This window comes from Apteryx mantelli, chromosome 1, assembly GCF_036417845.1.
Source record: "Apteryx mantelli isolate bAptMan1 chromosome 1, bAptMan1.hap1, whole genome shotgun sequence".
Lineage (NCBI taxonomy): Eukaryota > Metazoa > Chordata > Aves > Apterygiformes > Apterygidae > Apteryx > Apteryx mantelli.
In genome coordinates, this window is record NC_089978.1 from 16,885,449 (window position 1) to 16,907,724 (window position 22,276).

The following is a 22,276-nucleotide window of genomic DNA, read 5'->3' on the forward strand; positions in this document are numbered from 1 at the left end:
ATGTTTTTGTTACTTATCTCAAGCCTAGTCATGATCCTGGGAACTCTACTGTTATTCCGAAACCCTGTGATTTATTTAGTCGGTGGTGTACTTTCTCTTGCTGTTTTTCTTGTGATTAAGCATGGTGAAGGGTGGGCTGCACAGGTAATTTTGAAAAGGAGCCTCCAAATCAGCACAGCCCTTTGTCAAAATCAGGACAGGACAGATCTGGGGTTTGGACAGCTTTCCCAATGAAGGATGCGAGCTTGGTAGGCAGGGGAAGAGGTGCTGGGTGCTCCGGGACGGGCAGCCCTGGCGCTGCACAGGCCAGCTCCCTCCTGGCCTGCGAAGACAGGGAGGGAGGGGCAGGGAGGGAAAGCACAGAGGGAGCAGCCGAGGAGAGCGAGGTGGTAAGTGGAAGTGGCCCATGAAAGAAGTAGACCCAATCTTTGACCCAATAAAAACTTTTAGAGAGAAGTCTGCTAAGCTGGATCAGGGGAGTGACCATAGGAATGGGGAAGGAACATGGGATTCCCAGGTCCGGGTTTCTTACACAGATTTCGGCAAGCCACTTCACTTTCCTTTGGCTCAGTTCCCTTCTGTGTAAAAATGAGTGCAATCCCTTAATTCTCCAGTAGGGTTATAAAAGTGGATTTAGCTAACCCTTGTACAGTGTTTGAATAATGACGCAGTACTCAGTGCTATTCTTATGACTTTAAATTTGGATCGGAAATAACCTTTTAAAGCACAGCACTGAAATGAAGCTGTGGGGCTCCAGATAGCCATAGGCAACCCATGTGGGGTTGTTACACTGCCTGACTGCAGGCAGACTTCAGTTTTCCACATTTCTCTTACCAGCTTAGCACAGGCTAAGCACCTGTGCCTTACACTGAATATTTACTCCTACCAGACACTTCAGAGTCATGTGGCTGCAAAGATGACTTTGATTTTGTAATTTCTAAGCAAATAGAAATAAACTTGGAGATTTATACACATGATATCAATTTAGGTGATTGTGGTTGTCATCAGCAAACAAAACCAAAATGTTTTGTCAGGAAAAGCTGCCCAGGCCACGTATTCATCTGTTAGCCTTGAATACCACAAACATATTTCAGCCTGATTCAAGTCATGCACAATTACATTTACGTAACTGCTGCTGATAGAAACATTATCAGAGGGCCAAATCTATTCTGTTTATGACTCCCTGCTGTTGGCTACACACAGGCAAAGCACTCAATTGGAGACCTGGGACTGACTTCCAGTGCTAAAATAGTTTCCTTTGTGTATGTCAACACTATGAAATAATTCAGTGCAAAAGAAGCAGATCAGTAGGTCTAAACAGTTGGTGCTGTGGCATGTGGCACACCTGCGGTAGAGCTTCAGGGCAGTTTTCTCTAAAAGGAATCTAATTTTTTTATCCCCAAACTGCTCTGCAAACTGAAACAATACATGGGAAAGTGGAGGCAACCAGGAGGCTGGCTTCAAAAGCACACTAAAGCTCTGAACCAAGATGCTAATGTGGATGCAGCCTCTCCAGGCACATTTATCCATTTACACGAGCCAGCAACGCACCCTCGTGGCAAAAGAGGCCAATGGTATCCTGGGCTGCAATAGGCAGAACATTGCCAGCAGGTCGAGGGAGGTGATCCTTCCCTCTACTCAGCCCTGGTGAGGTCACATCTTGAGTGCTGGGTCCACGCTCGGCTCCCCAATACAAGAGAGACACAGAGCTGCTAGAATGAGTCCTGCAAAGGGCTACTAAGATGATGAAGGGACTGGAGCATCTCTCGCATGAGGAAAGGCTGAAAGGGCTGGGACTCTTCAGCCTGGAGAAGAAAAGACCGAGGTGGGATCTTATCAATGTGTGTAAGTATCAGAAGGAAGAGTGTAAAGAGAATGGGGCCAGACTCTTCTTAGTGGTGCCCAGTGACAGGAGAAGAGGCAACGGGCACAAACTGAAACACAGGAAGCTCCATCTGAACATAAGAAAACACTTTTTCACTGTAAAGGTCCTCGAATACTGGAACAGGTTGCCCAGAGAGACTGTGGAGTCTCAATCCTTGGAGATATTCAAAACCCAATTTGACACGTTCCTGGGCAACGTGCTCTAGGTGACCCTGCTTGAGCAGGGGTTTGGACCAGATGATCTCCAGAAGTCCCTTTCAACCCCAGCTATTCTGTGATTCTGTCCCAGTTTATCAAAATTTACAATTCCATTGTGTCTTACCCCCAATAAACTCTCTAAGAGATAAAAATCTTTATTCCTGTCCATTGTCACTGTATTTCCAGTCAAAGTTCAGGATCTTTTTTCTGTGAGTGTTTTGTTTCACATTTGCTTAAAAGTTGTCAGGATGGGGTCTTGATGGTCAAAATCCCCCTGAATTGCTGAGACACATATTTTCCTGATGATTAAGCATCTTTGAAGGCTCAGATCCAGTCAACAGAAAACCCAGACACAAGGATGTAGGTGGAATTTGGCTAATCAGAACTTGGCTTGAATGGTCTGAACAAATTCTTAAAGCAATACAAGTGTGCAAAACTTTCACATAGCATAATCAAAAAAAAAAATTCTATATTGCACTGTCTATGATCTGCATTTTATTTAGCCTTCCGACTTTAAATAGCACAGGTTCTCGAAAATGTAACCTCAGATAACATGCAGCTGATGATATCCTGTTCAAAACCAGAAGCAGAGGCAGAAGGGTTAGTGGGGTGGGGGTCAAGCAATGGGGATGAGAGTCAATGGCGGAGAAGATGGGGGGTCCATTTCTTTTCATGCACCATCAAATAACCCTGTGCTGCTGAATTCAGTCTTATAAAGCCAGTAAGTAGTTCTCTAGCTACTACCATCCTCCTAGATTTTTTGTAGAAATTTAGCACTACATTTTATCTCCTTTTCTCAATATGAAGAATTCAAAGGATATTGAAGGAAATCAGAATTTGGTAACTTCATTCTGAACAGACTCTGTAACATATTTTGACATTTGCCTATGTTGATAAAATATCTTCCAAGCAAGTCATTAAAATGACAAAACTCTTCTCACTGTTGGTTGGCGTAAAGATAATTCAGAACATAACTGTTTGTGAACACTGATGGGAGTGTACATTTGTTCAGCCAAATACTTGGGGAATGGCAGTGCTTTGTACAAGCTTTGTTATGGCAGGACATTTCTGTGGTCGTAATGAGCACAGATGGCCTCATCAGGACTCTGACTGAGGAAAGGATTTCAAAAGCAGTATTACTAGAATAAAGGTTTGAATTTGCCATGCACTTGAAGGCTTTGCTGAATCAGGACCTTGACCTTATCCTCTATTTAAAACCCATCCTCTTGCTTATAATGATGTACACAGACTGCACGGGGATCCTGGAAATGGGGAAAGAGTTTGTCACTCTTGGAAATAAATTAAAAAAAATCTTTAATTATAACAATCTTCCCTCCATATTCTACGTATGTTAAAATACATGTCACAGTGATGCTTGTGTATATTTCTAGTATTGTTGATTTGCAAAATTTTGCTACAGAACATACATGTAGAAGTTTAATTCCCTCCTAAGGTCAGTGTAGTCTCTCCCTGCTTCCTTAAAGAGTATTTCTTTTGTACTAAGAGTGTAGTCTGCTAACAGTAATCTTTGCAAGACAATAGTATAAAGTGCTAAATACACTGTTCAGCTACTAAACAAAGTATAATAGCCTAAGCTAAATTATACCATGATTTAAAGAAAAGGGTTCTTATATTTATTGTATAAATCACTTCCTCTATACTCGAGTGAAAATCAAAAACAGTGCTTGTAAAAGTAACTAGGATAGTCTGAGATATAGCTAGAGGTAAAAAAAAAATTATTTATATATATAGTGTATATTTGTACTATATATACATATACACACATTACTGAAAAATATTTTCCAGTGCTGTTTGTAAACTATATATTTTTCATTTGTATTGCCAAGTTCTCCTCTTTAATAAATAACCATTTACCATATGTCCGTACATTTTTTTTCCAAAATACCTTCAGTTTTAAATATTGATTTTTCATCTTCATGAGTGCAACCTTAGCAATCTAAAGCAAAACAGCTTTTAGCACTACCCACGCTCCCTGCTGACCATTGGGAGGATTTAATCCTTCAGGGTATAATTTCTGATATCCCATTTACATTTTTGTGCATGTTTTCTCCGCGGCGGCTTTGAATCACCCCTTATATGGTAAACACCCTGTGTTTATTTTCTTTGAAACGGCAGTGCTAAGCAGCCTTAAGGAAGCGTTTTCGGTGTGAGAAGGTCTGTCGCCGGGCGCCCGTGAGGCGGCGCCGCAGCGCGCGGCGCTCAGCGCGACCCGGCCCGGCCCGGGCAGCGGCAGCGGCAGCGGCGCGTCTCCGCCGCGGACCCGTCGCCTCCCTGGCCGGCCCTGCTGAGCGCTGAAGGCTCGCTGCGGCCTTTTGCCATGGGATGTGTACGCCAAATTCTCTGTACGAGGTCTGTAGCTCTATCATATTGCAAGAATCAGTGTTTCCTGATGGCCAGTTTTGATGGCCAGTGTTAATCTTACATATAACCAGTAACTGCTCAGTAGGGCATTTGTCAGTACAGGGTCAAACAGCAGCCCCTATTCATGTAAGGTATTGAAAGCCTGAGTTACCCACTTCCCACCTCATCCTCACGCTTTCATGTTCATTTTCTGATTGTCATGCTGTTTTAAACCGTTAAAACCTTGTGTTGTTCACTTATAAGGGAGCTCTATTTCCTTAAGGCCCAAAAGCAGCAGTTGTTTGTAAAATATATAACAGCCCTTGCCATTAAGTTGGTGATCCCCCTAGTCCGGCCCGCCCACAGAGCCACACAGGGGTTGCACAGACCCACACACCTGTGGGCGAGGTGGTCCGGTAGGGATGTGCACACACACACACACGCACACGCACACACAGTCTCTTACATACTGAAAGGCAGCAGGGCACAGTATTTTCAGGTCATAAAAGCACATGATGCTTGAGGAAAAGCCCCACCAGACCCACCAGCAGAAGTTGATCAATTAATGAATGCAGACCGACCATGAATGACTGTTTCACAGCCAGAACCATGTCTCAAACCTTTAGGTCCTGTCTGCAAAGTAGGTGTTCAGGACACACTGGATAACATCACTGAGATGGTTATCATGCAAAGCGGCAGCTGGCAAGGGTCTCTGCCTCTGGTTGCAGCCCTTGGAGAGTGCTCTCCCCTGTTTTAGCAGGGCATGTTATGCAGTTCTCGTGCGAGGGCCTGAGTTTCTTGCCTGCACCTAGTCTCAGCGTCTGCAGTAGCTGTGCTGAATTACAGCCCTCCGCCTTGGCATGGTTCTGGCATTCTTGGAGGTTTGGCATTCAAATGGTTAATTGCATTAAGCTGTTCAAAGAGCTTGTTGGCTCTGATTGCTTAAATATAGGCCCAGCAGCTTCCTTTTCTGTTATAATTTGGACAATTCACAGCACCAGGCATGAAATCGTGACTGAGTGCAGGGACGAGTGGTTACATATGTCCAGGGAGTAAGCTCTAGTGATGACATTTTTCTGTTTGCATTGATGTGAGGGGGAGGCAAAACTGCATCAGATCAGAACATCATTACATCACATCACACCAGAAAATAATGTGCCCTGTGCAGCACTGGGGTGGCAAAGGTACAGTTCCTTGGGATACACATTATACTGGGACTGCTAGTGTCTACACTGCTCTTTATAGCGTTCCCATGAGCTTGCCCCCATGACAGTGATGCTGGATGAAGCCCTGCAGCTGTGTCCACTCAACAGACCCCAGGAGGTGTCAAGAGGCCCAGCTGCACTGCCTGCCTGCGTAACCCCCAAGGGACAGGATGAGTCTCCCTGCAGGCGTGACCTCAGTCAGCATCCCTGCCTTAGGCATCACCGCCTGGGTGTAAGATGCTCCTACACCGTTGGAGCAGCCACCCATGAGAAACCTGATGGTCTTTGCCTGTGCCATACCTGGCTGCCCGCTTTACACTCTCCTCCTTTCTTCATTGCTTAAATATAGACCATGCATCTTCCTTTTAAGTTATTAGAATTTGGACATTTAACAGGCCTGGGCATGAAACTGTGACTGAGTGCAGGGAAGAGTGGTTACATGCCTCCAGGGGTCAGCCAGTACTTTCTTCATAGGTAGGCTCCGATGCATGTCTTTGCTCTGCTTTTAAGGCACCAAATCCTTACAAAGATTCAGTATAAGTTTTCTCAAGTATTTGGAGTCTGAGTATCTTCCTTTTACCCCAGAGCTCAGAGGTTAGGTAATTCATCTGAAAGTGTAAAGGAAAAAGGTGAGTTTAAAGCCTTTCTCTAGTGAATATTTGACTTTATATAGTTCCTGCCCCAGTCTGGTAGCTAGAGCACTCCCAGCCAAGTGCTGTGAGTCCATGTTCCTGCAAGTAGAGGAGGGAGCAGGACTATTTATGACAACCTACCAGAGATGTGGTATTTTTTTTATATATGTCTCAGCAACACAGTAGGATGCAGAATGTCTTCATTTCCTAACCCAGTCTCAACATCACCGTCTTATGGTCTGTTTAAAAAATAGCTGTTAAAACAAACATTAAATATGATTTGGTAGAGAAACAAATGACCATTGTTTCTTTGTGACATGAAGGAATTGGAAAGACAAGTGTGGATTTGCTTTCTCCTTGTTTTATATACGTTTTCTGCCCTGTCTTCCCTTCCAGACTCCTCTGGTTAACAGTTTGGGGAATATAACAGTACAAAAGCCAATGGAAATGTGCAGTGGAGAGCAAGAGAGATGTTTAGTGAAAACACTGAGAAAACTGTTTTAGCCTGATCACCTGAAATCGTGTTTTCTCTAACACTCCAATAGTAACTTTTGAACATAACAACCAATTTCAGCCAAGACCAACCTAGACATTGAAGTTCCTACCAGCTTTGTGAAAATGAGCAGCTGTTAATGGACCTGCTGAAGAGAGAAGGGGAGGAACCCATCGCTGCCCAGGGACCGTCTGGCCAGGCAACCTGCAGCAGCCACAGCATTACCCAGCTGGCAATCTAAATGCAGCATGGGGATGTAGTAAGAAACTATATGCATTTTGAGGAGTTATAGGTGATATAAGGGAGTGCTGAGAATGTGATACTGGGAGTTCACTAGGGTTATGGGAGGGTATGAGGATACAGTGAGCTACAAGACCTAACCCATTGTAGCCACACTCTTGGCAAAGAGTTTGGGGAAAGGATCACCAGCAAACATTCGTCACTTATTCTTCTCCTGCTATGACACTCCTATTTCAGTTTCTATTTCTCTAGAGAAACACTGAAGAGGGAAAAAAAAGTGATCATGCTGATATGCATATGTAAAGATTAAGCTCTTTTGTGTCGCAAGTGACTTTTCAGGCTCTCTTTGAAGATAAAAGAAAAATAGTACTCATTGATTTATTTATCTTTGCAGATGACCTGTTAACATGCACCCTATTGATAGACTATCAAAGCCGCCAGTAGGAAAATGCTGTGAATAGCATTTTACTGTTAAAGATGAACTTTTCTGAAGACAAGGGATTTTTTCAAGTTAGAAAACAGTGTTTCACCTGAGAAAAGAAGGGAGTAGAGAATAATTATGATTTTTTTTATGCACTTGAAGATAGAGGAACTTGCCAATATACTACGAAACACTGATTAATTTCCCTCATGATTCAATGATTAAACTTGTCTTGTAGCTACAGTTACTATTGTATTACGCACCAAGCAGCATGTGTGTAAAAGAATAACCTTGCCTCTGAGGGTAAACATTTGGGTGTAACTGGCTTGGCAGCTTCTGTGAACTAACTGTTAAGCTGTGTGCTCTAGACGGTCATCGAATGAATTATGCTAGAGAAGAGTTTTAGCAGGCTGCAAATGCAGAAACAGAAAGGCACCCTTGCGGTGTTCTGCTCTTGTCTCATGAGATACCGCAGCCACTCCAGGGGCAGTGTCAATCCAAACAGGTGCCTTCAAACAGCTTTATCATTGGCTTGTGATGATATATAAAGCTTCTGGTATCTTGCCAAGAGGGAACATGAGAGAGAATAAAAAGCGGATGCCCTTCTATTCTGGATCACATGAAAACTAACAGGTAGCTAGCAAAGACACTGTAAATGTCACCAGATTTTAGCTGTCTGAAAGTAAGTTACTCTAGGCTAGCTGTTTAGACTTCTTCTGCAAAGAGACGTTTTCTCCAAGGGGTGGCTCATCCCGAGTAGCCCAGCCATAGTCTTTGAATGAGCTGAGTAACTTTGTGCAAGGACATCTGCCCTTTGGTTTGTCCACTCAGATAGAGCAGATATGTTACTGTCAGACAGATGGCTAAAGTGAGGTCAGATGAAGCTCACCCTAGTGTTGACCATTTTACCCCATTTTAAGTTTAAATTTTGTTAGGGGTCTGGAGTGTGAAGGTGTTCACCATGACTACTTTTGTAGACCAGTGAAATAAAATACATGAGCCTCTATTTTGATTTCCTGGTGGGACACAGGCCAATGGGCTTCTCATAGTGATGGCAATGACATAATGATACTCTCATTGTTTATATTAAATTAGGCTGGTAAGGTTCAGATTGGGATCACTGCATTGCTCTATCTGGTTGTGCAAAAAGAAACTCAAGCATGCAACAGGTGGATAAAACATCCAGATATATGAGAATTAGGGAGTAGGAGGACAAGCCAATATTAATTAGAGCATGTTCTCATATATGTCCAGCTGTGCACATAATATAACTATCCATTTTGCAGTGTGTTCTGGACCTCATTCCAGAATTAAATTTAATGGAAATATTTGAAGAGGATAGAGTTGTGACTTTATAGATTCTGTTTGTTTCTGTGAGGATTTTGTTCCATGTGCAATGGTAGCATGTAATAAATCTCAGATATATTTGCACTTGTGATACATGCTTTTGCTAGCAGAGCACAGATTGTGCTCCACAACATGACAAGACCACTGTCAAATGAATATATTTCTTGAATAGGACAGGGCTGATTTGTGAATGGATGTCATTCATAGATTCACAGTGATTTGTGAATTGATTCAAAATATCCACTGATGGAGCACTAGTTGATGCACTGGAAAGACAGATCAGGATCAGAGAATCTATTTGGAGCATTAGGGCAGGAAGATGATTTTCGTGGCAACATACTGACTTAATGTGAAGAGGGCAAGGTTGCAATTGTCAAAGATGAACAGGAGAAGATGACAGGAGAGATGACATGGAAAAATAAACGATTAATGAAAAGCCTAGCTCTTGAAGATGCTATGAAAGAAAAGAAGCAGAATGAGAGTATCATATGTTGGAAGCATATTTTAAAATTATAGTCAGCTTATTAATGTGAAGTCTTTCACACATCTTTGGAAATATGAAACATCTTCAACAGATGAAGCAGAAAATAGTTAACACCAAACTTAAAACTGTTTATTACCAAAACATTTGAAAGCCCAATTGGAGTATAAAACAATAAATTATGTTGGACATTCTGCATTTAGTCACTTTGCAATTTGTTCTGGACTTTGGAGGTAAAATAGAGCTGACATGCTCATTTACTGAAAACATAGACATACATGAAAACTAATCCTGTTGTCTCTCTCATACAGCAGCAAATGTATGAACAACCTTTGAGAAATCTAGTGTGATTTTTATTCCTACTGGCAGAAAGTTTAATGATACTAACATTTAAACCAACTGTTACTCTTTATCTCACGGATAACTTTTTTAGCATTAGGGTCAAACTCCTGCTGCTTTGATCCGTGGAAGAAGTAGAAGAACCCTGGAAATAAAAAAAGCGAAATTTTATCTTGTGCAAACAAGAAGCAGCTTCATTCTAACAAACAAAGCTGGGAACATCAGCTTCTACACATAAGGAGAGCATCTATTTGGTTCCATTTTTTGCAGAATACAGCAATAATGACATTAATAATAACTCTAAAATATATGCTGTTTACAAATAAACTGATTTTACTTAAAAGTTCATTTAATTTACCTTTATGTTGGAAAACAGCATCAACCTTCTGGCTAATTCCTGGGAAGTCATCTACTATCTGTCTAGGATAACCCTTCTCTATGGATTGGCTGTTTTCATCATACCTAAATCATATGAAAGGAGACATTTAATTTGACAGAGTTTAGACATCAATTCTGCAAAGAATTAAGCAGATGCTGAATTGTATCCACCATCTGTAGTTTGACTGACTTCAATGGGACTGCAGCGAGTAACGTTAGCTGCACACATAAATGTTTGCTGGACTCTGGCCTTAGTGATTGCTGTAAGGAGGTTAGTTCTTTGCTGATAGAGGCTGGCACAGCTCCAAAGAAGTGTCTGAAGTGAGGCCAACTGAAGTAAGACACACATTTTTAATAGCAGGGTTGAGATTTACCTCCCGTAACTTCAGTACTATGAATGTTAGGTTGCCCATGGAAACTGGTTGGGTAGATTCCCTGTATAATGAGCAAATGAATTTATTGCATGAATCTTAAACACCTCTTAGACTCTGATATAGTGTTACACATTGTCATCTCCTGGCTGATGGATTTAGAAGGAAGAAAGGAAACTGACTTATTTCTAGTCAAATCAAGTTCCTGACAGAGCCAGGAGATTTGTTACAGGATGGGGCTGAATTTGTGGGCTGAAAAGGGGACCTAAACCTTCTTGAAGATTTGAGGAACCCTCCCATGAAAAAAAAGGAAACAAACAAACCTTTGTTTTACTTCTTCAATACAAGAAATACTTTTCACAGGGACTCGAGATTGAGAAAATCACTGTTGTTACATAAAGAAATGCATGCTGTGGCTTTCTTGCATGCCTTTGTCTTGTGACCAAGGCAGTAAAATAGCAGGGCAAGATATTGTAAGTACTCTTTCCAAAACTATCAAAAACAAAGGACAGGAAACCACATACAGCTGAAAATCCAGCTGACAATGTATGCCTCACTGAGGAACCCCACAATTAATCACCATAAAGTATCTTTAACCCACACTGTGCTCCTGGTTGCCTGCAGAAGGTCTTCGCAGCAGTTGTCCTTGCACACAGAAGCAATCTATCAGCTTGCCAAAGCTGATTTTTTTTTGTTTCTGTTTGCCTGGTATTTGGGTACTAACAGTCACTCATACCAGAGGGTGAACAGGATTTAGAAGAAGCGTGTTGCAAATCCAATACTAACCAGCGAAAGAAAGGGAAATAAACTCATTTGCACCTTTCTGGGAGAGATAAGTTGTCTAGAACTTTTCAGAAATTCCAGAAAACCCACATAGGCTGTCCAAACCAGCCTTCTGCCAAAGAAGATTAGCTCTCAGTTCATTATTTTCTATAGATGCTTTTGTCTGTTTTATTTATAAAAATTATATATATGCTGGAACTTTTTCAGCTTCCAGGTATAATGTATTAAAATGAGTCTGTATTTTGAATGACTGTTTTAGCACACCATTAAACTCTCAAAAGTCACAGCTATATTCTCCTCCTAGTGCAGGAGTCAGGTAAACAAACACTTTCTTTGAAAAGTAGGATTAATATATTTGTGTAGTTACCTATAGTTACCTAAAGTCCTAATTTTTCCTTTATGACATGGATGATTTTAGTTGCATGCAGGCTACATTGGGGTCAATCATAAGAAAATGCTCATCATTTTTTCTTACCTCCAATACTTATCACCTGTGAAAAAGTATGTCTTCCCAGTATTTTTATTACAAACAGCTGCATCAATTTTCTTCACACCTTTAGGGAAGCCCAATGTGTTGATATTCTTTGGGTAACCAGGCAATACCTGATATCCACTGATAACCCAGAAATTATTGCCTATTCAAAAAAAAAAAAAAAGTTTGTGAAGTTTCACCAGTGATTTTGACAAGCTAAATGAAAAAGATGCACTTTCTCAGTGTAGACTGTAGAAACTAAGTGAAATGTCCTATAATTTTTTTATTTGAAAAGTTAATTTTATGCACATATAGCTACCCTTCTTCTCTCCCATTTCCCCTCAAATTTAAAGATAAGAAGAATTTAAAGAAAGCCTTATACATCACCTTTGAAAAATAGGATCTGGTCTTTAATATTCTCATATGCAGCTTGAATACCGGATGGAAGAGATGGCCAGAAGGCAGAAATTAATTCAAGTTCAACTTCTGAGGTATCAGGATACAGACGCCACAAGTGTCTGATTTAAATATGAAACAATTTTTGTAGTAAATAATAAACCACAGATATTTCTATATATTTATAAGAATGTGAACAACATTGTGACTTACAAGCTCTTTCTTGTCAGTGGAACTACCTGGATCAATGTGTCAGAAAGTGAAACGCTAGCCTCAGTGGGAAGAAAAATCATGTTCTGTCTTACAGTGAGCTGTACTGACTTTTTTCTGGAAACACCCTTTTCATTGGTATTGACTGATTAATGATAGCTAGAAGCTTCAGCTAGAAGCAGCAGAAAAATTCAGATTGTTCCTGTATCATATTATAAGAATAAAAGAGTTATAGGGTCCCAGATGAATTTGACTGTAAGCTATTCCCTGTATACCCAGCTGACTTCCAACTTGCATAGGTGACTGGAGGAGAGATTGGTCCAAATGCATTGTAGAGCATATTGATTTCTTAGGAAAAGGCTGCAGTATTTATTCATGTCACTACTCGGTGTGACCACCTATACATTCGGGAATAAAACTTTGTTGGGACTGGGATGTTTTCTGGAAAAAAAATGAAGCGTATTTTGCATGGAAAAACATTAATAAAACTCCTATTTGCTAACAGTTTTGTTTCCATGGAGAGTTGTTTTTGAAATTTATCCACCGGTCCCACTATAAATTCCATTGATCATGCTAACCACTGCAGTGTTCAATCTTTGTAGAAATCACGAACAGATAAACCTCACAAAGACAAATGTCATATCAAAAGGGATTATATTTACCTGCCTTTCAGAAACATGACTTCACGTCGGAGTGTAGTTACAGCATCGAAAGACATTTGGGAGCCGCAGGTTTTAGGTGATGTAGGGGTGGCTGGCCTCTTATCTGGGGCATTTGGTGGAGATCCTAAGGAAGACATTTTTAAAAAGAATATATAAAATTTATGGAAACATTATGTTTTTCACTTATACACTTATGATATTTTGAGAATATAATGATTTTAATGGTCTAACTTTGTGAAAGAGGTTGCTTCTCTCTTGTTCTGTTCTTTTTTTAAACAATAGATTCTACTCACCATAAATGGACTGAATGCCACTTATGTCATCTGGAGAGAGGGGAAATTCACTGGGGTTGACATAGGCATAGTTGGGGAACATCAAGGCCCTCTGGTCGCTGGAATGGGAGAGACCCAATGCATGGCCCACCTCATGAGCAGCAACAAGGAACAAGTTGAATCCTTAAAAAAAATGTATATAGAGAAAAAATCAGTCTAATTTTGGTCTGAAAATGGCTAGTATACTGTGAACACACCAGGGCCATTACGCAGTGGTGGTTTTCATACAATATACTGAAATTCATTAGGGTATGCATATACATATATTTTATATAGGACACCCACAGGAAGGGAGTGTCTCTTGGCCATCTTTCTTGCTGTTATCTCTGTTAACAACTGAAAGTATGTCTGTGGTGTGAGTAGATGGCTGGGGGTGAGCGTGGGTGCGGTGCTGAGGAATGTCCTGGCAGCATTTCCCAGCTGAGCTAGAATGGATTGGATGTGAGTCAGAACAGACTAATAGGAGAAGAGAACATGCTCCATGATGCTTGAGGTACCAAGCTGTCATTCTGTGTGTCACACTCCTCCATACAAACCAAAGAAAGATGAGACCACAAATAAACAAAGAAAAAATAATATCAGCAGGATGGTTTCCCTTTTTATTAATAGGACTTTTAAACTTATGGTTTCTTTAAAGCCTTGTCAAATAAAGTATCTTTTTAAATATTGTGCCTGTGCATGCTTATCTCCAGTAACATATGGTAGCACTGCAAATAGGTAAAAATGGGATTTCCTCCAACGCATATTTAATTGCTTGAGTTCATCAAGGTAGCACACCTTTCTGGATTGGGGAAGAATGATCATCTGTCCTACAGCAATAACAAGAGCCAGCGATATCAACAGACTTTGGCAAGATCTCAAGTCTGTTGCACAGCAGAGAACTGGATACCGATTTCCCAAGACGGGCCAACTGAAGCCAAGAACTCCATTTCTCAAAAACAAAACAAAGCATCAAGTTTTCCACATATATTTCCATTCCTTCCCTCTCATGAGTCCTCTGAGTTCTCCAAAGAATTCTGTAATACCTCGCTGATGGAGTCATGGTGCTGAAGAGCAACACTAAAATTGGGGGTTGACCCATTCAACCCCAGTGTGGGGGAAACATTACATTTTATCAGCATGACAAGTTCACCCCTGATCCCTTATTTTTTTCTGGCACACTAAACCCACATCTCTCTTCCTCATACAGCACTCTTACAACACCTTCCTGTTTTTTAACTCCCTGCCTTTCCTGCTTTGTGACCAAGACTCTCCTGCTGCAGTTCCCCTCTGTTGTTTCCCCTCCCAAAAACCACGGATAAGAAAAGGGTCTAAAGTACAACAGGGTGATTTTCTTGCATACTGACAGATCTGTTGGAGGAAGTATATGCTGTATGGCCCACCTGGGGGGCTGAGGAGACTGCATAGGTCCCAGCCAGATGGTTGAGCACTTGACATTTGTCTGTCTTCTGGCCTGAAGGCATGCATTTGTAGTCAGCTCTCCATGCTGCATCTCAGCCCATGGGTGGCCCAAACAGCACGTTCAGACTCCCAGCTGCTAGCAGGAAGCTCACATTGCTTTGAGAACACTTTCATATACAAGCTAATTCTAGCATGAACGTAGGGTAAAGCTACAGAAACCTCTATTTGGACCTATCTTGACATTATTAGTGAGGCCACTCTGTAATTGCTGGCAGCTCTAATGTTTTTTATCCACTGAGGATCTCTGCTGAAGGCTACTACACAGGCACAGTATACTTCCTTTGCTGTGTGTGGAAGTGCCATGCTTGGCGCTATGCACTCTTAGCAAACAAAGAAAATAAGAGTCAGAAAGATTTTACCAAAGATTGTGAATTTCTGGTGTGGATGGGCCCCACTGTCCCCAAGGTAAGAGCTGCCCCTGTCTGTAATGTTCATATTTGAAAAGGGTTTTCCCACTGATATATTTATGAGTGATAAATATCTTCCAGAGTGGATCAGGCCAGTTTTTATATCATCATCACTGTAAATATCCTAGCTTGAGGATGCCCTCTAAAATCCTTAAGCTATTCTTAGTGTTAATGTTGTGCTTCATCTCAGTGTATTCTTTCACCTAAATAAAATCAGAAAGAAATTTATGCATCTGCAAAATGCTCTAGAAACCTTTTGTTACCTACCAGCTGAGCCTGTTGTCCAGTCTTCATCCTCGTCAAAGTGCACATCACCACCAAAACCAGTGCCAGGTGGAAAGGCATGAGCAAGCACACCAAGGGGGCCATCAAAATAACGAGGACAATGTCCATGAACTAAATACAATGTTGAAATAACACTGAGTTTGTGTCATGATTATTGGAAAATATTTAAATTAATCTTACCATCAGTATGCAGTCAATATGTTACCTTTGGTCCCAAAAGCAATCATTATATCTGCTATCCCCTCATGAATGCGAGTGAAAATCAGTGGGGTGACAGTGCTCCATACTTTAAATGCCTTCTGGATTGCTTTATCCACATCCTCTTTTCTCATATCTGGTGTGTGGTTCACAATTCTACAGTTATAAAGGTTCAAGTAATAATAATACTTAGTGTTTGCATAAAGAATTTCTTGCATATTATCAAGATGATGAACTGAAGTATTTAAGAAGAAATTTAATCTGCAATCCAATAGTTCCCCCAAATCATCTTGGACTGTGTGAGCTTGAGAAATGTGATAACTGTCCAATATGTTTTTTTCATAATAATAATTATGGACACATTATCAATTTTTCTCTAAATGGCTCCTAGCCAGCAGGTGCTCTCTTGGGCACGATGAAAATCCTCTCCTCAGATTTCTGTGACTGCTAAGCTGTCAGTCTTGACACATTTTGACCATAACAGGGTTCATGCAAGGTGCAGTTGATGTTTCTATTTTGCCCGCAGAATATTCATTCGCAAGTCCAGCGAAGGGCTACAAAGATGATTAGGGGACTGGAGCATCTCTCTTATCAGGAAAGGCTGAGAGAGCTGGGCCTGTTTAGCCTAGAGAAGAGAAGGCTGAGAGGAGATCTTATCAACGTGTACAAGTATCTGAAGGGAGGGTGTCGAGAGGATGGGACCAGACTCTTTTCAGTGGTGCCCAGAGACAGGACGCGAGGCAACGGGCACAAACTGAAACACAGACACTTCCATCTGAACATGAGGAAAAACTTTTTCACTGTGAGGGTGACAGAGCACTGGAACAGGTTGCCCAGAGAGGTTGTGGAGTCTCCTTCTCTGGAGTTATTCAAAACCCGCCTGGACGTGATCCTGTGCAATGTGCTCTAGGTGACCCTGCTTGAGGGAGTTGGACTAGGGGGTTGGACTAGATGATCTCCAGAGGTCCCTTCCAACCTCAGCGATTCTGTGATTCTGTGATTCATTAGGAGTGATACACGAGAGACAAAATATTACAATTGACTCAAGAAAGGTAAAATACTCAGCTTGACTCTCAGAAATTTCTCTGGGGAATATGCATGACTAACAGTAGGGGAGAGAAAAACATTTTTGTTATCCCAATTGGAAACAATTGCTATATAAGTTATTTAAATACAACAAATGTAGATATCCACAAAACCACAATTTAAACACAGAAAAGTAATTATGGAAATACTACCTGTATGTCAGCTTGTTTTTTTTCCATCCTGGCAAAGTAACACCATAGAGACCCACATCAGGAACTCCACACCTGGGTTTCTTCATCATTTCCAATGTCTCAGTGTCTAGTTTTCCAGTCACTTTCAAACCAAAAAAATCTTGCATTTTCCGGAGTTTTTCAGTTGTTGATTCAGCATTTCTTTTCCATCCAAGTTGATTCGGATCTGGCTCAACTTCATAAAATTTATTTAAATAGTCCTAGTGAAAAATTTAAACAAATACATTTCACATTTTGTTCTGTTTCTTACATAAATACCTCAGGACTGATATTGTTCATGTACTGTGCTAGCATAATCATCTGCCTGTGATTACTTGGAGCCAAAACAGATGTTTTCCTCATGGTCTTAGCTAAACAGAAACAGACAACTTTGTCCCTGATTCTTATTTACTTGAGATTTCCAGTATGTACAGATTTAACATACTTTAGTAAAGTCTGGGCATCAGAGTTGTGTGTAATAGCATCACCTCAGACAGCAAACTTCTGTGTAGGTTAGAACATGCAGATTATATCTAAAAAGAAAGAGCTCAAAAGATCTCAGGAATGGACAATATAGTTACCTGTAGGAGCTTTATATCTTCTTCTTCGTTGTCTTTCTCTGGGTGCATAGGAAGAGCAATAGAAACAGCCACATAGATTAAGAGCAGAAGTGAGAGATTCTTCATTCTTACACTCTTTTCTGCCCTAGTACAAGAGCAGTCCTGCTTTCTGCTCCATATGCATGGTCTCACACATCCCAATTTGTACGATTATAGGGTGTTTCGTAAAGTCAGCTGTGGACTGACTCACAGTTTATCATGCTCTGATTACCTCCAGACATTCATAATGCTATGCTGGCTGACAAAATAAAACTTAACTAAACCCATCTGATTTACAAACATCTGAAGTCAGTTAGTATTTGAATGCTCCTAAGCTGCTTGGATACCATTTCAAAACTGGCACCCAGTTTTAGAGACTTCACACTGAATTTTAGGAACTTGAGCAATTTCACACCAGATGAAATGGTGGACAAAGCAGAACCTTTTAGACTGTCCCAACCCAGGTGTGTGAAACTGAGCCTCCAAATGTACAGACTCTTAAAGATGTGGTTGCTAACAGTCTCAGTCTGGAAAATGGAAGTCATGCACCAGATATGAATCCCATCCAAAAAAAATTAAAACTTTGGGAGAATTTATTGCCATGTGCAAGCAGAAAGTTTTCTATTTGAATTGATCCATAAAATCAGAATGGATGTTTTGAAAAATGAATAAGAAGCTCAAATCATCCTCACCTCTCTGCTTCAACTCTTTGGAAAGGCTGTATGTTTCCTTTTATCATAATGGTGAAATCCAAGGTCTGCATAAGTAAAAAAGATTTTATCCCATGCATATTAAAAGAAGTATGAAGGTGCTGCTTCACTGAAGTTTTAGCAAGGTTAAGCTTGTGCCCAACCTAAAGTATGTGAGTAATCTTATATCTCTATCTGCCTTTATTTATTTACCTATCTGTCTGTCTATCCATCTATCTATTTAATCTATCTGCCATTTCATCAACAAATCTTTCTTCAGTTTAACCACATTAACCACAGGGGATATGATTATTTCCTCTCTTAAGTAATTCATGAGAGAGGAAGTTTCAAGAGTCACACAAGCTGTGACAAATTATGGGATTTCATCCTGCTGCTGGCTGAGCACCTTCCTCTTCCATTGGTAGCAATGGGAAATGAAGGTGTTTGGCACCTCAGAGGAGCTCTGATGGGGTGTGCTCATCATTTGAAAAACTTGTAACAAACATCCTCATGTGGCTGTAGCTTTTTCAGGAAATCCTTGATTCCGTGTTATTTTTTTTGTCGTCACTTTGCGGCCAACTTTTCTCCAGCCAGAGGTATTAATGACGAATTTCATTGCCCAAATTTCACAACATAGCCTTGTTTATTAAACTTCATGCCATTTATCAGCTACAATAACAACAAAAAAAACCCTTTGTCATTATTATTATTGCATTGTGGTAACACTTGAGAGATCCATGAGACTTGGATCCCATTCAGTTTTGTTATTGATGTACAAACTGCGACAATGATTTTTCTCACATGGTGAGTGTGACTGAATTGATACTGGAAATGAGGTGCATTTATCCATAAGTAGGGGGAGTCTTTTTTGAACTCTGCCTTCCATTATTAAACTGAAAAATTTGTTTATCTCAAAGGTTTTAAAGTTAGATGGAATTACCAGGGTGCTATTGTCTGACTGTATACATGACATAGGTCACGAACACAACCCCCTGCTCAGTGGCTTTTATACCAAGCATAATTTCTGATGGCACTAGAACAAATTTTTGGAAAAGATATTTATGTCTGATTTGAATTTAATTTTGTAAAAATCAAGGCAGCACCATGAGCAGATTTGATATGAACCAGGAGAAGTGGTTATCTTTTTTCCACTGTGGCTGGTCATCCATTCCCCACAGCTGTCTGCTGTGTAGTACTGGAAGGACAGAGCCAATGAGAGCGGCTAGGTTAAGATTAGTTTCATATAACTTTAAATACTTACTGTTTAAGAATTCTTCTATAGATAACAGAAATAGGTATCTCTGGAGAGTCATTCAACCAGCTATCTTAGAAAAGGAAGAATTAACCTCCCTCTGTCTTTATTGAATGTAGAGAAGCTGACCTTCATATTTGTTCAGAAAACACTTGGGTGCTAGGTGGCAGAGGCTACATCATTCGAAGCCTGTGTTCTTACTTTAAGGTTCTGTGCTTGGCCATCTGCACAACACAGCAGCCAGTTCCAGCTGCTCCTGGGAGAGATGCCAAAGTGCACATTTTCTCACAAAGAAAAGTCTGGGAAAAGAAGAAGTTGTAAAGCAGCTGTTGGTTATGGTTCCCTAATTCTTCTCTTTAACATTGGTTAGAGTTGGTGGATTCTCATCTGCCTCATGACTTCTTCTTCTGGTCCTAGGATTGGTTTTATCCAGACTGTGGTAATGAGAGCCATTTCTTGGAAAGGTCACTGCCTGTCCTCACCACATCGGTAGTACCAAGTAACACTCCACAAAGAGGCACAGAAATCAGCAACACTGCTGCATCATGGTGATGATGTCAGGAGGGATTCAGCAGTCCATAGTGTGGATGTCTACATATGAGATAACTGTCTAGGCTTGCATAATAGCCAACTGAAATCTAATCAATATGGTCAAATGGCATCAAGAGGTTGTTTAATCTGACCACACGTAGGAGTTAAATTTAGGATGAGCTGCATAGCTCTCAGGAGTCCAAGTGTCTTGACCAGCTCCACTGACTATGACGACAACCTATGCCTGCGCTCACACAAAAACACTTAGGCTGCAATTTAGCTGCCTAAACACCTATGTGCCGTGTTTTTTGAGACAATCTAGTGAACCTGAGACATTGACGGAGGACTGGTGAATGTGACCCAGGATGTAGAGGCGACCTGTGCCTCTTAGACTGGCAGTTGGAGGCCAAGTGCAAGACCCTAAGACATCTTAATGGCATTAGATACCTGTTCAGGCAGCTAAATTGAGGAGATACTTAAAGCTGAATCCCACCACAGATTCAACAAAGCCAAATCATCACTCAGCTTGAATGAGAAAACGTGGGACAATGGCAAATGGTTCAGATGATAATTTATTTGATCCCTTTCAAACCTTTGGCAAAGACTGCAGTCTGTGAAGGCAGGATTCAGTCACCTAAAAATAGGTGTCTAGCAGCACTGTGGGCTCTGGAGCTCGGGGAGTGCTGATCTGCCAGAAGTCATGTTTCATACCTGCGTGGGTGTCTTGGATACCCTAAAGCATCTCAAATACACTAGATGCACATATTTAGGCATTTGGATCCCACCCTGGGTGAATCTGTTTCAATTAACAGTGATGTGGGCTAGGACTACACATGTAAACAGTTACCACACATCAGGATGTGGTACAGTAACTACAGTACAATAATTAGCAAATAGGACCATAAAGTTATTAAAAGGGTGTAAAACAATTGCAGGTGATTGCATGGACTGAGGCTGGTAACCTCAACCACATTAGATGACTCTGCAAGAACAAAATTCTTGGAAGCAGAGCTTTTGCTTCCAGGAATGCAATATAGAGGTCCAGGCACCAGACCTGCCCTTGTCATAAATGTGTAGGTGAAGCTGAGTAATCACTGCGCTCATAAAGATAACCTACAAAAGCACTCAGACAAGCATGGAGGAGTGTTTCTCACAAAGAAATCATTTTATTTTGAGCCCTCAGTCTTCATGCTTGAGGGAAATCCAGGATACTTTACAGGATACCAAAAATCACAGACTAAAAATGTTCCACTATAAACTTCCTCCTCTCTTTAACCTCTTCATGTTCCACAGGTTATAAATTACCCTTTTTTTCTCTCTTTACTCCAAATGATAGTCACTTCCTTACTATGTCCCATTCAACATTCCCTCTACTCCAAAAGTACCAGCTACTTTTTTCCTCTAGAGAGAGATTAGTAGTTCCACTTTAGCTCTGAGGAGCAGCTCTTGAGTCGCATTGGGGTCTGCTGCTTCTGTTCCTCATCTGAAGATGTCTGCCCCAAAGTTTGTTTATTTTTTAATTTATAATAGGTCTAATAAGAGATATTATCTTTCCCTATAAATATTGTGTTGCTATGTCTGTAGACCATCTCTGCTATAACAACATAACCAATTTAATTTATATACTTTTAAAATAATTTTTGGTTTAATTGTCATTGGTAGTTCAGTATCACTGGCTTACACAAGAAAATATGATTAATTAGCACTGTTACTAAGACTTCATATTAAGAAATTGGTACCTAAATCACTTCATGAGAACAGTATACACATAAATGAATTTCTTCATTAAAGGCTTTGATTTATTGTAATTTAATATTTTACTTTTTTAGGATTTTATAAAGAATATCATATATTCACCTTTATTTTCAATAATGCAATTTCTTATTTTTGAACTGAACTGTATTTTGACTAGATTTTTTTCCTGAAATTGATAAATGTAAGAATTACCAAGTCTGTTCTTTATTTCCATAACATGAAATTTGATAAGCTCCTAATATAGACAGCTAACTAATGAAAAGAATTCAATATTTCTATACTGTTACACGTTCTTTTCTCAAAATCCAATTACTTCTGTTACAGGATCCTGATACCTTTCTCTGAAGTATGTGGCATGCTAGAGATGATCTATTTGACAGGATACATTCTGTGATTGTCACATTACCAGCAGAGCTACAAAAAACTAAAGTGAAAGTGGGTAACTGTTCAAACATCATTTTAATTGAGGATATTTGAAAAAATGCAGGTAGTCTGGATATAAAGCTGACTTTTTCATGAGTTTTTTGAATGGGAAATATTCTCAGGGAAGAATTTTTTTAGCAAACTTCTCCATCCTTTATCCCCCTGAAATCAGGAGGAACTTAGAAACTGCTAAAGGAGTAAGGACCTGAAAGAGC

General features: G+C 40.4%; 1 protein-coding gene across 1 annotated transcript; it reads right to left on the reverse strand.

Annotated features, from left to right (window-relative positions):
* Window positions 1-9,372: 9,372 nt before the first annotated feature.
* LOC106495496 (matrix metalloproteinase-27-like) lies at window positions 9,373-17,537 on the reverse strand. Its single transcript, XM_013955966.2, has 10 exons — window positions 17,394-17,537; window positions 16,795-17,033; window positions 15,564-15,712; window positions 15,341-15,469; window positions 13,167-13,328; window positions 12,874-12,997; window positions 11,993-12,123; window positions 11,609-11,768; window positions 9,960-10,063; window positions 9,373-9,746 (listed from the first exon to the last, which is right to left on the reverse strand). Exons 1-10 carry the CDS (start codon window positions 17,496-17,498, stop codon window positions 9,646-9,648), a joined length of 1,404 nt encoding a protein of 467 aa, XP_013811420.2. The 5' UTR covers window positions 17,499-17,537; the 3' UTR covers window positions 9,373-9,645.
* Between the last annotated feature and the right edge of the window lie 4,739 nt (window positions 17,538-22,276).

Excerpts from the sequence above, each read along its gene's own strand:
- LOC106495496 (XM_013955966.2), bottom strand. The coding sequence starts at position 17,498 with ATGAAGAATCTCTCACTTCTGCTCTTAATCTATGTGGCTGTTTCTATT. Across the intron at positions 13,329-15,340 it reads CTGGACAACAGGCTCAGCTG|GATTCAACTTGTTCCTTGTT; the intron begins GTAGGTAACAAA and ends ATTTTTTTTAAG. Across the intron at positions 11,769-11,992 it reads CCAGATCCTATTTTTCAAAG|GCAATAATTTCTGGGTTATC; the intron begins GTGATGTATAAG and ends TTTTTTGAATAG.